We start from the raw sequence: 17,051 nt of genomic DNA, 5'->3' as shown, positions 1-17,051 counted from the left end.
TGATCTTGTTTTTTTTACTATGTCTCTTGTTGTGCACTATCCTCTCTGCTGCTGTAATCCTGCAAATTTCCCCGCTGTGGGACTAATAAAGGATTATCTTATCTTATCTTGATGTCTTTTAAAACAACAAGTAGCTAAAAGTTTTTATCATTGAGGATAGGTAAATATTGGAAACACACATCACTGAATAAATTACAACCTTCATGAAGGGAAGAGTTATTGCAGGACTGTTGTATTAGACTGCATTAGTTTTATGAAGGTGGACCTAATAGTAGTATAACTAGTGGCAACTAGCCAAAACATCACTTTCCCTCCAAATCTACCTCAAAAAAATAACATTTCAATCTTTCATTTGAGCGTATAAATCATGGCAGGTAGGAGTTGATGACGGTGGACTCACGTTGGAGACGATGGTGATGAAGGCGTGGGCGATGGGGAAGGGGAGGCTCTCCGGCGTTCCCGTCTCGAAGCACTCCTTCATCAGGGAGAGGCCGTGCTTCCCGCAGAACATACAGACGTAACGCAGCAGATGCAGAGGAACCTCCACGTCCTGTTACAACAACATCAGAAGATACATCTCAGCAAAGCCACGATGCAGCGTCACAAACTTTTTTTTTGTATTCTTATTCAATTTCCCGCCCATTTACGGTCAACTGTGAGGTGTTTGTGGGGCGTAAAATCCAAAGACAGTTAGTTTAAACTGTATTTACATTTCATTGTCATTGTTGTTTTTGTTCATGTATACACTTCTGCAGTTTTGTTTGTTAAATGTTTGCCCTTTGTTCCTCTTGTATTTTTGTTTTGATTTATTTGTCTGTGTCTTTGTATTAGTGAGTGTAAGAAACCGGAGTCAGATTCCTTGTATGCTTACGCATCCACGGCCAATAAAGCTGATTCTGATTCTGACCTCGTCCTTTAAAAATCTGGTTATTTATCTTTACTTAAGCAACAAAAACCAGAAGCAATAAGCCTCGATTATACTGCCAGAATGAACGATTATACGGCAGTTTCATATGTTTGGATGTTTCACCACGTTTCCTATCATAAAAAACTTGCATAACATTATAATTGATATGAATTCAAAATCCTGTCAACAGCCGGTGCAAAATACAGTCATGCATGTTTGTTTTTAAGATCTGCTGCATTTCTTAACATTAACTTCTATTTAAGCTTTTCTTTTCTGGCTTAAACAATGCCAGAATGTTGTAATATGTGGTTATGAACTGTATTTGTCATCATGTAGTTGTTGTTTTTTTGTCAAACTGCTCAGAAACAATAGATGCAAATAAGCTTCTAGACAATTCTGCTGCAATTTGTTTTTACTGTTCCTGCAGAAATAAACAATCAAAAATAATGGTGCCAATTGTGGTGCACTTATTTGAAACTACAGTGTATTTTAATAGAGTGTAAATACATTACTTATTTTCATGTTAAGTATCAGTTATTATGGTCAGTAAAAATAATGAAAGCTGGTGTTTTTTTTTTTCATACTTCCTGTTCCTAAATTCATCTCTCCCCTGAGCTGTAATAAAACTTTACGACGGTGTGAAGGTAAAAGCCATCGAGCTAGCGGATTATCCGGGGACACGTTACTGCTCTCTGGGGGACGGTGACTTCATCTGCAGGAAATCATATCCAAGAAACGGAAACTCAGCCAGCACAGCGCTATTTATTTGTTTCCACAGCATAAATCCTTAACACCCCCCCCCTAACTTAAAACTACAACATACACAAGCTCATTGTGTACGTCAGTGGGCTCCTTTCCAAACCCATTGTTATTAAAGTGATTCTGAGCTCCTAAAATGTTAATCTGAGAAACACAAAGAGCAGCGTGAGGAGAACAGACCAACGAAACCCAGTTACCATGGCGTTTATGAGGCTCAGCACACTGTCATAATGTGGGCGGCCATTTGACAAAACAACCAACGAGGGCAGGAAACGTGGACAATACTTATCCAAACAGAGAAATGTACTCAGTTTGGAAAACTCAACACACTGAACGACGCGAAGCAAAAACATTCTGCCGCTGTGAATCAGAAATAAAACACATTCTTATTATTCTCCAACGAAATATCTCACATTATGGTTTTTTATTACATTTGTACTGAACTGCAGTTGTAGAAAGTAACTAAGTACAAGTACTGCACATAAGTAGAAGTTTGAGGTGCTTGCACTTTACTTGAGTATTTCCATTTTCTGCTACTTTATACTTCTTCTCCACTACAATTCAGCAGGAAATAGTTATTTTCCTACAACCGTTACCTGATAACTTGATTTACTAGTTTACTTGCAGATTCATATTAAGAATTCAAAACATAATCAACAAATAAATCTTGATATTAACACATAAATAAAACTTAATTTAGCCTGGGGGGTAAATTCACAAGCTGCAGTATATAAAGTTATAATATATTTATAAATAAATTAACAAAAGTTCCATCTTTACCAGCTGCAGCATTAAAGTGATGAACACACAAATGCATCAATAATTAGAATCCAATAATATATAAAAAAATATAAAAAAATATATATATTTTTGTACTTTTACTTCAAAAAATCTTAAATGCAGATTACTTGTAACAGTATTTCTGCACTGTGGAATTTAATCTTTTTCTAAGAGCAAATCATGGGTTAGGGGAAAACTTAAAACCTTAAAAAAAAATGTTATTTTGAGAATATTTGAATATGTTTTTGTCACCAGAGCTGAAGTAAATATATCTCAAACATCTGAGTTTGTCTGAGGAGAGATTCATTATTTATTTATTTAGTCCCTTTCCAGTCCAGGGTCGATGATGAGCCACTCTATTTATTCCTCCTGTTAATCTGTCCTTGTGCCTGTACAAACCTGCTAACATTTATTTTCCACTGCATGTGAACGGTGACCTCAGACAGAAACCAGACAGAAACGGAGCAAAAGGCCAATAAACTAGAGTCCCTTCAGCTGGTCATGTGACACGGCTTGGACCATCCAGGCCCCTGATGTCCTCGTCTCTTACAGCAATTCCCAAAATACCTCGTCCCTACAGCTAGTTTTCATCATCGTCACCTCTCCAGCTCTGGGTGCAGCTGGTTGGATGGGTGCTTGTTTGTGCAGGTTCCCAATAAAACAGTTATAGGAGTGAATAAATAACAAAAATATGACTTTTTTCTTTTTTTAAGCATTAAGCTATGGTTGTCGAAGCAGCTTAGTATAGTGGATTAGGCGCCAGGAGTTTCTTTGAAATGAACTAGAAGTCTGTGTTTATTTCTGCAGACATCATTGTTTGTTTTTTTGCGTTTATTTCCCGTTTGTGTCAGAAGACTGACAGGAAGCAGAGAGTTCACTTCCCTTGACTCAGTGAAAAAATGGAAAAGGTAGATTTCTTACGTTCATGTCGCAGAAGGAGCCGAGGATGTTGCTTTCATGTGCAGATATGTCCTGCAGGGAAGAGAGGACGGACAGTCAAATCAGGGTTTTGGAGGTTAAACATGAAGAGAAAAGTTATTATCATTTAAATGCCGAGTCAGATATTTTTGACCAAATATCTCGATATCGATATTGTGACGATATTGGAGACAATTTGTGCCCAATGAGATTAAAAATAAATAAATAATAATAATCAGTAATGTGGATATAATGACTCAGTAGGTAAAGGCTTATAATAGAACAGCTAGGACTGTTTGGTAAGTTCATTACATCACTTTACTGCAACTGAAGGAAAAGACAACACTTGTGCCATCTTACGACATAAAAAAATATAAGACAATATCGTGTCTCATATCTTGATATCGATAAAATATTGATATATTGCCCAACTCTAGTCCAGAGATAGAGGCAGATGGTGTTTAGCTTAGCTTAGCATAGCATAAAGACTGGAAGCAGGGGGAAACAGCTAGCGTGGACAACTCTAAAGTTATCCATCTATCTATATGTATATATACACATATATCTACCAAAAACCTCTAAATACCACTAATTAAGAAAACAAATCTTGTTTATTCATACACAAACAAAAATGTAAAAGCATGAAGTTGTGGTTTTATTGTGAAATGACATGCTGGAACCAGTTCATAGTGACCAACGAAAGGACCTGGAAGTGTCCACAAAGTCACTGCATCCTCCGCTGTGTGTTGTTTAATAGAAAAATTGTGGGCCGCTAATTCTTATTTGTCAAGTTGGACTAATTGATTTAATTGACAGATCTGTGAAACTGAGTTTCTCCACAAAGACTCTCACAAAATCACCATCTTAAGTCTTCTTAAGATCGGAGTTGTGTTTATACATTTCTTGCAAATAAGTCATTCAGCGTGAATGAAAAGTGTTTAAAAAACGGAGAATCGGTTTAAGAACGGTTAGTGGAAAAAGACCAAAACAAGCCATTAGTCGACTAATAAAACATGAGATAATTTAGAAACATCGTCTTGAATACACAGTTTGTCCATCGCAGAGAACTAATATGTTTTTACTTAAGTTATATTGAGAACATATCTTAGTCTCAATGCTTTAAAAAACAAATTAAAGGGATTCTTATCGATTTGTTTATTATGCACGACTGTTAAAAATCTATATTTATATGATTTTTCAACTCTCACATATCAGTACCAGTATCCGCCTCTCATACTGAGCCCTTGGTGGTGTGAGGAGTGGGACTGGTCCTCACCTCGATGGTGGGGTGTGTGTTGTGTTTGTAGGCTGTGTAGAGGGGGAACTGGATCTGGAAGATCTTGGCGGCACACAGCAGCAGTTTCTCTCTCTCCTCCGTGCTCCAGGAGCCAAACGGGTCCTGATTATCGCTGCTCGCTCCGACGCCTCCGTCACCGACCCCGGACCCACCGCCACCGCCACTCTCCCCAGCCCCCAGTGCTTCCATCTGGGCTTCCCGCGGCTGGTTGGGCCCCTGACTCCGGCTCTTATTCTGGTTGAGGTCGGAGGCGTCGGCGGCGTCCTCCTCGGCAGAGTCTCTCTCCACATTCACGGTTTCGTCCTCCCCGGGTGAGGACGGGCGGGGGAGGGGCCCGGGCGCTGCCTCGCCCCGCTCCATTGGGACCCCCCCTCGCCGCCGGACGCGCCTCCTCGATGGAGGTGGTCCTGGACGCTGCAGAGCCGGTCCCTCAGGCTGCTGATCTGAGCGATGACCAGGTTGATGAGGGCGTAGACCAGCTGATTGAAGACCTCCAGGTGCTTGTACTCCTTGAAGCAGCAGAGGCATTGTCTGAAGACACAACGAGAGGAAACAGGACGCGTTACAGAGGAAATGAACACGGCTGCAGCGGGGGATATCAGGCATAAGAGATAATCCTTTATTAGTCCCGCAGCGGGGAAATTTGCAAAAATAAAATACCTGCAGCAACGCTAGAAAACTGTGAAGCTATTTGTGACTTTTTTTTATGGTGACATTTACAAGTCACGAACATACGGAAGCTGTTTGACATCCTTCCGCATCCATTTTCTTCAAACATTTTGACATTCTATGTATAATTCCTGTCATCCTGATTGTCAATACTGTCATTTTATTCTGTTTACACAACATTTACAGAGTCTGTCCGTCCAGGGAGAGGGATCCCTCTTCTGTTGCTCCTCTGGAGTATTTAAATAACTATTTCTTTATTTGAATCAATGATCTAAAGGCAGAGATTGTAAAGCCCCTTGATGCAAATTTGTAATTTTAAAAAACGGACCAACATAATAATAATAATAATAATAATAATAATAATAATAATAATAATAATAATAATAATAATAATAATAATAATAATAATTAAGCCTTTATTAGTCCCACTATGGGGAAATTACAATTCTCTGCATTTGACCCATCCCGGAGGAGCAGTGGGCTGCTAAGAAGCGCCCGGGAGCAACTTGGGGTTAGGTGTCTTGCTCAAGGACACCTCGGCATGTTGACTGTAGAGGGGTTCGAACCACCAACCACAGCCGCCACATGGCTGCACATCTGGAAGCTTTCTCTTTTAAGAAAAAAAAAAAATGGTTTAAAAAGTTTTTCTGGAGTTTCCAGAGGCGGCGAGTTGCTATTTGCAATGGTTTATGGGATGAGTAGTTCTTTCGCTCTTAAAATAATTGTCTTTTTCCTGTTTTCCCAGTGTTTTTTGCTCCAGTCAAATGTTTTCTTTTTGAAAAGTCATCTTGTAGTTGGTTGGTTTAGTTCGATATTAAAAAATCTTTATATAAACAAAAACATCTGAAACATCAATGAGTGAATGAATGAGAAATTCCACCACATTATCCCAGCTGGTAACTGGTATTAAAAGAAAAACATGACTGGAGTTTGTCCTCATTTGCAGAACTCCCTCACTGCTTTGCATCACTTTAAATATAGTTTTCAAGCTTGTATGAAATTAAATCTTTCTAATGTTTTAAGACACTCATGTTTCCGAAATAGAGTTGAAGGGGGTTCAAAGACTGGCTGTGAAACTCCTTCATCCATCCTCCACCCTCCATATATAATAGTCTTTTTTTGTTGTTTCTTTTCTATAGATCAAATTGGGACTACAAACTAAATTCAGTTGTGCAAACCTGTCGCACAATGACAAATAAAAACCTTGTAACCTCATAGGTATAAAGTCCTGTTCAGGGAGAGAGCTGCTTGTTTGAAATATGGTCAAAATAAATTAAAAAAAAGAATCCACATTTTCCTCAGCAGTGAACTGGTGAAGCAATGAGCTGCAGGTGTTTTATTCCAGTTTGGAAGAACATGAAACTTTCAACACCTAGGACAGCAACGTCGGAACTGTCTTTCCTTTGAGCCTCGTTATGTAACTGATATCATTTGACTCTTGTGGGGTCAGAGAGGACGGCGTACTGACCTCTGCGTCCAGGAGCTGATGTAGCCCAGCACTCGCAGGGCATGTTCCTTCTTCAGCTGGAAGCCTCCTTCACTGCCGTCTGTATCCGATACTGAGGAGAGAACAAGAGAAGAGAACCGTTAGAGAACAGATGGATACATCCAAGGAGTCGAGAGAAAATGGTAGTCTTATTTTAACATTTTATTAGCTAAAGACAAGCGGACTAAGCACAGCGAATGATGCGGAGGTCGGTCACTATCAGGTTACCAAACTTAATTCAAAAAGATAGAGTTTTAAACATTTATTTGTCAAGTAGCAGGGCTGAAAACTACTGAAAAGTATGGCTGTCATTTTTAGTCACCTTATATTTTGAGTAATTCAAATATTACATTACAGTCATTTAGCAGACGCTTTTATCCAAAGCGACTTACAATAAGTGTATTCAACATAGGTATTCAAGAGAACTACTAGTCACCAGAAGTCATAAGTGCATCTCCTTTCTTAAACAAGCATCTTAAAGCATAAACCAGAGCAAAAGTATAGTGCAGAAGCAAACTAATACCAATACAATAAGTGCAACAAACTAATACCAATACAATAAGTGCTAAGAGGAAGGCTCAGGGTGGTACTTCTTGAAGAGGTGAGTTTTCAGCCTGATGCAGTTATAAATCTGCTTAATAATGAATATGTGATGTTGACCGGTTCGTCGAACTTTTCATCCCACAGTCAAACAACTATATTTGTTAAAAACTAAAACAGAAACCGCGAGCCTAAACAAGAGTAAACGCACCAAAGCACATTTTGCTATTTGCCTTAACTATCTTTTGTTTCAAAATTCTACTAGCTGACTGCAAGAACAAAAAACTGGTATAAAAAGGAAACCTTCCAGTCTTAAACAATGAACAAACATAGAAAGATAGGCATGGGACAATGTGAAAATGTTATATCACAATAATCCTGGCCTAAAAAACACATCCCATTAATCATATATACGTCAAACGACACTAAAACATACTGGAATCACTTTACCTAACATTTATCCAATCACAGATATAACAAATCACATTAAAGTAAAAAAAAAAAAATTAAATATGCAACAATAAATCATAAAGGTCCCTCTGCATGAAAAATAAATAAAAAAATAGCAACATGTGAGTCAGTTTTTTCCCTTTCTTATTCTTAAATCCTTAAGGCTACTTCAAATAACAGTCTATTTTTCACTCCTTTTTTTCTCCATGTGAGGATTTTCACAATAATGGAAATTCAGGTTTTTTAAATCATGAGCCACGTTCAAATCCAATACCGTCCCATGAATTATAAAATATGTGATGGAAAAACTGAAATTTAAGCGGAAGATTTCCAATAAAAATGGTAGGAATGGATCAGCTTCACTGCAAACAGGGAGGACGTTATAACTGGATCTGGATAAATGAAAAAAGGACTATACGGACACAAATTCAAAATGTTTCCCATACTTTGTTTATCGGCCTCAAAAGTCTTTGTTAGATAAGCCACAATTTGGAGGCTGCCAACGACAAAGACATTAAATATTGTCAGAGGACTTCTACAGTTCCCGTCTAAAGTTACAGTTATTCTATTGTCCTTGGAAGATCCACATCAGTCACACCCAGCTTAGAGGAATCAAGTGTCTCCATTGAATGGCTGACCTGGATTTGACAGCAGACACACACAGAACACAAAAAGGGGCAACAATAGAACTCAATCAACCCGTCTTGGCCGTGCAAGCATGACTTTTATTCCTCACGGAAACCGACCCAAAACCCTTTCAGCTCTACATGTGAACAGAAGCTCCTCTGTGGCTTCAGACCCGGAGCTCCCTTCCACTCTCTGGGGATGTTGGCGCGGCAGATTTTGGCCATATTCTCCTGCCGTCGCACCGCCGAGGGGGGATGTCGTTTTCACTGCTTTGACTATGACGATGTCGTCTGGGAACGGGCACACAGGTGCCAGCGTTACACCGGTTTATGGCTGCTGCTCACCTTGGATATAAATACAAAGCGGGGGAGGACACCTGCACTGTGTGATCACACGGTGACTGTAGGGTTCAGCCAGACTGGAGGCGTTTAAAAACATGAGCACGCCAGCTGAGAGACTCTATGAGCGCAGTTCAACTGAAATGTGTTTTTGAAAGAAAAACACAGGTACGGGGGCAGAAGAAGATCTCAAGCACTCAAAATGACAAAATCAGTAAAAAAAATAAAAAAAGATACACTTTGATAACGCCTTCAGTGTCACTGTGCTTAGGATGTAAATGACTTTTTTTGTATTTTCTACATTTATTAAAGAATTACAGCTGAGATAAAGACTTTAAAATAGGTGCATGGTGAAGGAATGAACGTCTTCAGGGGCTGATCACATGGTGCAAATTATTTTGTATTCATTGTTAGAGCGATGCCTCCGCGCTACTTGCTTCTTCACAACATCCAGAAAAAGTGACAGACAAACTAAGCTGTCAAGCTACTGTTAGGGGGGTAACTGTGTTGGAAATCCATACAACTTTAGTTTAGTCGGTGGGGCTTACTGCTAAATTACAAAACTTCGTCGTCATCTCAGCACGCAGACATTTATCATGTTAAAATGTCAAGTATTAACTTTGATATTTTTATTAGATTTATCCAGTAGGTGCCCTGCAGTCATTCTAACAGCTGTGCGTAGTTGTGCTGAGCACGATGGCTCCTTGAGATAAATGCTAACATCAGTATGCTGATATTTAGACAATGACAATGCTAAAAAAGTTGATGATTGGCAGGTATAATGGTGACCATGTTCACCCGCTCACTTTAGCATGCTAACTAAAAACAAAGTACAGCTGAGGCTGTAGGGAATGGCAATGGTTTTGCAGTTACATATTCAAAAAGTAACAAAACATGAACAAAATGAAACCTGATGATGGTGCTAGATGAAAATCAACAAAGTGATTATAATGGATAAAAAGGAGATCATGAATGTGAACCAAATGTTCTTGAGCAACCCTGTGTTGCACAATCACAACAAATGACACTTGAACCTCGAGGTATTTCAGTCCGGACCCAAAGCGGTCAACCGACTAAACTAAACACCAACATCATGATTCCTAGAGCCTCTAACACAGCAGCACAAGAAGCCGTACCGCCCATCAACCATGGGGACATCAACCACATCGCCCTGGCAAGTTAACAATAACACAAGCCCCTACACACACACACACACAACTGTCAGCATCTCAAGGTTGTCGTGTTATCTGCTCCACACTTCATCTGGACAGAAAGTAAACAATCCCTCCACAGCAACAGCAGGTTCCTCTCAGACCTCATGAGCACGTTTAAAAACACACAGGGTTTAGTTTTGAGCTTTCATCTAAACCTAACCAGCATCTTCTCAACAATAAGAAAAAGGCACTGATGTTGTCAAAATGTCACAGGTTACATTTTTATGCCCAGCAGTGAAGCGAAGGAGCCAAATTTATGTAATCTCAAACTTTCTATGTTGCTTATTTAGTGTTTCAGTTCTGCATGAGTCTATAACTGAGACCAAAACCTGCCTGTAAGACTTTTAGGATACATCTGGTGCGGACTAATCTAATACCCAAACGTTAATTTCCTTATTGCATCCATTACTGACCATTATCTCAACAGACTAATAAACCACAGTGACCACACTCTTGGATTCGGTGGATCTAGAATACTGGCACATTCAGCGTGTGGCTCGGAAAAATAAGGAGAGAGTTAATCAAAGTCTCCGGTCCGTTTAACAGCTGATTCTGTGAGGGTTAGTCTCTCTGCTGGTCTGGCTGCTGGGGGGGGGGCTTTTATTTTGGAAGGGTTCATAGTCCAAAACTGACCAGACAAGTGTTCATATACTGCAGTTCCAGTCTGCCATTAAGATGTTTTAACAACTAGAATTACCGCCTTGGGGTTGTCTGCCTGCACCAACCAGTCATGTTACAGTTTACATCCATGTCTGTCCAAAATGTCCTTTTATCCAATGAGACATTTCTCTTCAACAATTCCAATCATTTTTTTGTCCTACTTGGATTTGTCAAGGGACTTCTAAACCTACTCTTTATTATTTCAGTTGCATCATCCTGCATATTTGTTTTATCAGAAACTAAACTCTGAAAATATTGTATGTTATTTTAGTGATTTCGATTGTGTGTGGGGTTTTAAGACTCTTTAAAACAGGCTACATTTATATAATATTCATATAATGCACTGTCTGACCCTTGGGATATGCTCACATTGTGCATAAACTGTTTTATAAACAGATATTAGCAATTTTTCTGGCTCAAATTTATTCTTCTAATTAAGAAAATACTACAAAAAATACCACCCGAGGTGACATCTTCAAATTGTTTGCATTGTTTTGTCTGACACAAACAGTCCTAAACTCACAGTTAATCAATGAGCACACGTAGAAACACAAAAGAAGCAAATCCTTGCGTTTTTAGAAACCAGGTGGATTAGCCCTGCGTTGGTAAAAACGCCCGTTGAACGCAGCTCCCTGTTGTAAAAGGGGATTCTGGCTCTTACACACACACACACACACACTCACACACTCACACACTCACACACATGCTGCTGCAGCAGATCTGAGTTCACAGGTCACAGACAGACGGAACACATGGAGCTGCCAGTCTTGTAGACAGAGCTGTCACAGCTGACAGCACCCCGCTGTTGAACACCCCCCTTCATCACAATCCTCCACAGCACCAGTTTGTATCCAGCCCAACAGATCCTGCCACTAAAATAAAAGCAGTTTTCACTGGGATTCACACATTTTCACAGCTGAAATGGGGAAAAAGCACATGAGCAGCAGATTCTCTGTCATGTAACTTGAGTCAGAATCAAGCCAAACTACAGCGAGGTGAAACTAAAGCATCAGCACGGAGCAAACCTTTATCCAACTTCAACCAAACACCACATCAAAACCTAAACTTGAGTCTGAGGTGTAAAAACAAAAACAAAAAAGGAAACTTTACAGCACAAGAGTACAAAAATGTAATATATTCATGCGAGTAGGGCTGGGTATTGAACCAGATCACCTTTTGGCTCTGAGTTTTATTTTAGCCTAGACAAAGTTCTTGTATGGCTGCTTGCGTTGGGACAACATTAAACATTTGAGAACTTTTCTTTTGTATGGCTATAGCAGAAATGAAACATCTCATCTCTCAAAGTAGGGCACTGAAAAAAGCATTGATTTGTTACTGAAAGTCAGGTATTGTATCGTCACCAACTCACTGGTAATAATTATTCTAAAATCACACACAGCTCTAATTGCGAGATGTGAAAAATACATTTCTCTATCTGACTGAACGACACAAAGCACTTCAGTTTATCACGACGATTACTGCAATTTTCCACACAATGACATATGGTCTACTTATAATGGAATCGATACTGTTTGACTTCATATCACCACGCAACACTATGCAAGCAACACATGCTTTGTGATGAACATCAATTAAATAACAAGACCTGTAGATTCACAAAAATCTACTGTTACACACATCAATATTAGAAAACGGTCCTCTAGTCACTGTAATATGTTTTTTTCTGTCCACATATTGTACAATCTGAACCTGTCACATTAACAGCTTACAGCAGCCAAACGCAGAATACCAGAAGGTGAAATATCTCAATTAACAAACGACAACAATCACAGAATTGGGGTGAACTCCAGCACAGACAAAAACAATGGAAAGAAACAGATTATTCATTAAATCATTAACTATATAACTAAAGGTATGTTGATATTGTACTTCTGGTCTAGACCCCTAAAATCCAATTAAGGGAAATATTAACGCTACAGCATCAATGACTTTAGACAATAGTGTGCTTCTCGCTGTGTGTCAACAGTGTGTGTATGTATGACAATGTATCTGTACACAAAGCCAGCTCCACAGAGAACATTTATTTTATAATCTGGTGTGGAACAACTTGACTGAACAGCACAGAGCTCCGACCTCGACCCCATCCAACACCTTCAGGGTGAACTCAATCATCACCTGGAGGCCAGGCCTCATCACCAAACATCAGCGGTCGACTTCACAAATTACACATTCTGACCAACATGGCTGCCCGGCTTCGGTGATTAGCCGACTCCATTAAGGATTAAGGAACATTAATGATATTGACCTTTAAATGTCATTTGACAGACAAAGAGAGAACAGAGACAAATAGAAAAGCGTGCAGGCAAGACAGACTTTTATTGGTTGATTATTTAATTCTCTGTTATTGGATGATTTTGCAAATAAAGTGCATTTAATAATACTGCAGACTTAAGTCTCTGCTAAGAACGACAACCAGATATCTGACTGAAGTCTCACGTGAAGATGTCCGGCACATGTTTAAGGCATGTCAGTAGAACCGTGTCATGCATGCATCTCTGTGTGAGACGGCGTTATAATGCTCTTGTTGCAGAATGGTGGCAATTATCCGACAGCCAAGTTCTAAAATCTTGTTCAAAGTCTTATCGCAAAACAGAAAGCTTTGATAGCATCAGAATAATACCCAGGTTTCTGTGAACGACATGTTCAAGTAGTATGACACATGTCTGTAATGTCAGTGGGGTCCAAATACTGTAAGAAGAAAAAATGAGGATGACATCCAGAAACAGGTGGCCACAACTCTCTCTCACTATTAAATGGTGTATACACAGACACTCTCAGGGTGTGTACCTTAATAACAACTGGTCAAAAAGAAATTGCTGGATTGCAGGATTGTCTTGTTAAAGTGGAGACCTGCAGGAGGAGCTTTCTCCCTTCACACAAGCTCAGGACACACAAATGACAAATAAACCCAACAATGTCTGCATAGCAACAGCTTTTTGCAGACATTGTTACAAACACACAAAATCAGGCTTTGTTCCCTTCAGGTGCAGAGAGGCCCTGACGTCTGCACGGACGGCTAACATGCAGCTATAAAAAGACAAGCCTTTGTATTTACGTTTGCTTTGAGGGCTGCAGGTGTGATGGAGACTCTGATGCATGACAAAAACAGCAAGAAAAGAAAGGGATGTCTCTCGTGCACATAACCTAACCCACCCTGAGGATTAACGGTACTGCAGCCATTAATGTCCTGGGCTAACGTTAGCCTCAAAAGCTATGTTCAACATTTAGGAGAGTCTGCACAATCCTCCACCCTCTACACCATCAGCATCTTCAGTCAGGGATGGAGACAGTGATGGGGGGGGGTCTTGTCATTTTGACCCATGATTGCCCCCCCATCTGCTAAACAACAGAACAGCAGCACACTGACCTGACAAACACATCAAACAAAGTCAGGCTCCCCTAAAGCTAAAGCTAGCCGAAGCTAACTCTGCTAGCTGACTTCCAACACTCCCCTTTAGCACGATTACTGTGTGTGCACCGTGTTGGAGAGTTCTGAGTCATGAAGGGGATGTGTTTGTTTAAAGAGCTGCTGGAGGGTTTGACAGACAGGCCACAAAAACACACAACACACACACACACAGACAGACAGACACACACAGTCTGACACGAAGACACAGCTGTGACTGAAAGACACGCAGAGACAGTTAGAGAGAGCTCACCAACGTTAGATGAAGCTAGCACTGAAGCTAACACCAAGCTCCAGTGGCAGCAATGCTAACACCTAGCTCCAGTGGATGGGGATGATAGCACAGAAGCTAACACTGAAGCTAACACCAATCTCCAGTAGACAGCAATGCTAATACCAATGCTAACACAGAAGCTAACACCAAGCTCCAGTGGACAGCAATGCTAACACCAAGCTCCAGTAGACAGCAATGCTAATACCAATGCTAACACCTAGCTCCAGTAGACAGCAATGCTAACACCTATGCTAACACAGAAGCTAACACCAATCTCTAGTAGACAGCAATGCTAACACTGAAGCTAGCACCGAAGCTAACACAGAAGCTAACATCAAGCTCCAGTAGACAGCAATGCCAACAGCGATGCTAACACAGAAGCTAACCCCTAGCTCCAGTAGACACCGATGCTAACACCGATGCTAGCATGCTAGCTCCAGCGGCTATGTTAGCACCGTCCAGCGTAAATGAAATCACTTCCGTACTTACTTTCATTTAAAACCTCCACCAGCTCGGCGCAGTTTTCACACATTGTCACACCGAGTCAAACCATTGCACTGGAAGACGCGTTGCTGGCCGGCGGTCGGTTGTTTTTTTTTGTGTGTGTGTGGGGTGTGTGGGGGGTAAAAGAGAAAAGAAGGGCCCGGTGGAGGGAGTGATTGTGAAGGTTATCCCACCGGACGGAAGCCCGCAGGGAGCAGCGAGGAGCCGAACGGGATTTGCATCCGAGCGAAGCTTTAAATGGACAAAAGTTTAGGAGGCAGCGGGAGGAAGAAGTCGAGTCAGTGTCCAGTCTGAGCGTTACTTGAGAGAGTAGACACAGCAGCCATGATGAAAAAGGAGGGGAGGGGAGGAGGGGAGGAGGAGGAGGAGGAGGAGGGGGAGAAACACACAGGGTAGATGGTTCGGGTGTTTTCGGGCTGTCTCCTTCGACGGTTCGGGTTTCTTCGGTAGTCTCGCGAGATCTTACGGTGGAAGCGCAACCTTTTCTGACGATCTCAAGGGCAACCGCAGTGAGACTTGCGCTCATCGTTCTTGGATAATGAAAAGGATTATTTTTTTAAAGGGTCAGCAAAGTATATTAATTATTTATTATTATTATTATTATTATTAAGTTAAAAAAATTGTAAATATTTTTTACATTAAATGAAATTCTGCTGTTTTGGAATAATACTATCTTTAAATTATGAAAATAAATACAATACAATACATTTTTTTTAATTGCATATATTATATTTTAAAGGGTCAGCAAAGTATATTAATTAATGTTTTTTTATTAAGTTAAAAAATAAATAATAACATTCTACTATTTTGGAATAATACTATCTTTAAATTATCCTTTAATTAAATTAAAATAAATACAATACTAAACCTTTACTTTTTTAATTGCATATATTATATTTTAAAGGGTCAGCAAAGTATATTAATTAATGTTTTTTTTTATTAAGTTAAAAGAAATTGTAAATATTTTTTACATTAAATAAATTCTACTATTTTGGAATAATACTATCTTTAAATTATCCTTTAATTAAATTAAAAATAAATACAATACTAAACCTTTACTTTTTTTTTAATTGCATATATATATATATTTATATTTATTATTTATTAAGTTAATAAATAATTTAATATAATAATTTATTTTATTATTTTGTATACTAATTGTTTAATTTGTGTTTAATCTATTTTGGAATAATACTATCTTTAAATTATCCTTTAATTAAATGAAAATAAATACAATACTAAACCTTTTTTTTTAATTGCATATATTATATTTTAAGGGTCAACAAAGTATATTAATTAATGTTTTTTTTTTGTTAAGTTAAGAAATTGTAAATATTTTTTACATTAAATAAAATTCTACTATTTTGGAATAATACTATCTTTAAATTATTAAAATAAATACAATACAATACATTTTTTTTAATTGCATATATTATATTTTAAGGGTCAGCAAAGTATATTAATTAATGTTTTTTTTTTTATTATTAAGTTAAAAAAATTGTAAATATTTTTTACATTAAATAAAATTCTACTATTTTGGAATAATACTATCTTTAAATTATGAAAATAAATACAATACAATACATTTTTTTAATTGCATATATTATATTTAAAGGGTCAGCAAAGTATATTAATTAATGTTGTTTTTTTGTTAAGTTAAAAAAATTGTAAATATCTTTTACATTAAATAAAATTCTACTGTTTTGGAATAATACTATCTTTAAATTATGAAAATAAATACAATTAATTTGAAGTATTGATTTGTATATACATCTTTGTATTGTTTTTGATTTAAAATTAAATACAAATTATTATTTTTATTTAATATTTTCTTCTATAATACTATCTTTAAATTATCCTTTAATTAAATGAAAATAAATACAATACAATACATTTTTTTTTTTAATTATATATATATATATTATATTTTAAGGGTCAACAAAGTATATGAATTAATGTTTTTTTTATTAAGTTAAAAAATAAATAATAAAATTCTACTATTTTGGAATAATACTATCTTTAAATTATCCTTTAATTAAAAAACTTTTTTTGTAATTGCATATATTATATTTTAAAGGGTCAGCAAAGTATATTAATTAATGTTTTTTTATTAAGTTAATAAATAATAATTAAATATAATAATGTATTTTATTATTTTGTTTACTAATTGTTTAATTTGTGTTTAATCTATTTTGGAATAA

At 38.0% G+C, this 17,051-nt stretch overlaps 1 protein-coding gene across 1 annotated transcript in view; it reads right to left on the bottom strand.

The window, feature by feature from the left end:
• The window catches only part of usp34 (ubiquitin specific peptidase 34), a 58,630-nt gene extending 51,745 nt beyond the window's left edge, over positions 1–6,885 (bottom strand). The window contains 4 exon segments of the mRNA XM_054605333.1: positions 401–550; positions 3,368–3,418; positions 4,641–5,192; positions 6,799–6,885. Coding sequence (XP_054461308.1) covers positions 401–550; positions 3,368–3,418; positions 4,641–5,189 — 750 coding nt within the window. The 5' untranslated portion in view covers positions 5,190–5,192; positions 6,799–6,885.
• Positions 6,886–17,051: the final 10,166 nt, after the last annotated feature.

Source organism: Anoplopoma fimbria, chromosome 9, assembly GCF_027596085.1.
Source record: "Anoplopoma fimbria isolate UVic2021 breed Golden Eagle Sablefish chromosome 9, Afim_UVic_2022, whole genome shotgun sequence".
Taxonomy (NCBI): Eukaryota; Metazoa; Chordata; class Actinopteri; order Perciformes; family Anoplopomatidae; genus Anoplopoma; species Anoplopoma fimbria.
This window is presented reverse-complemented; position numbering and strand designations above follow the sequence as displayed.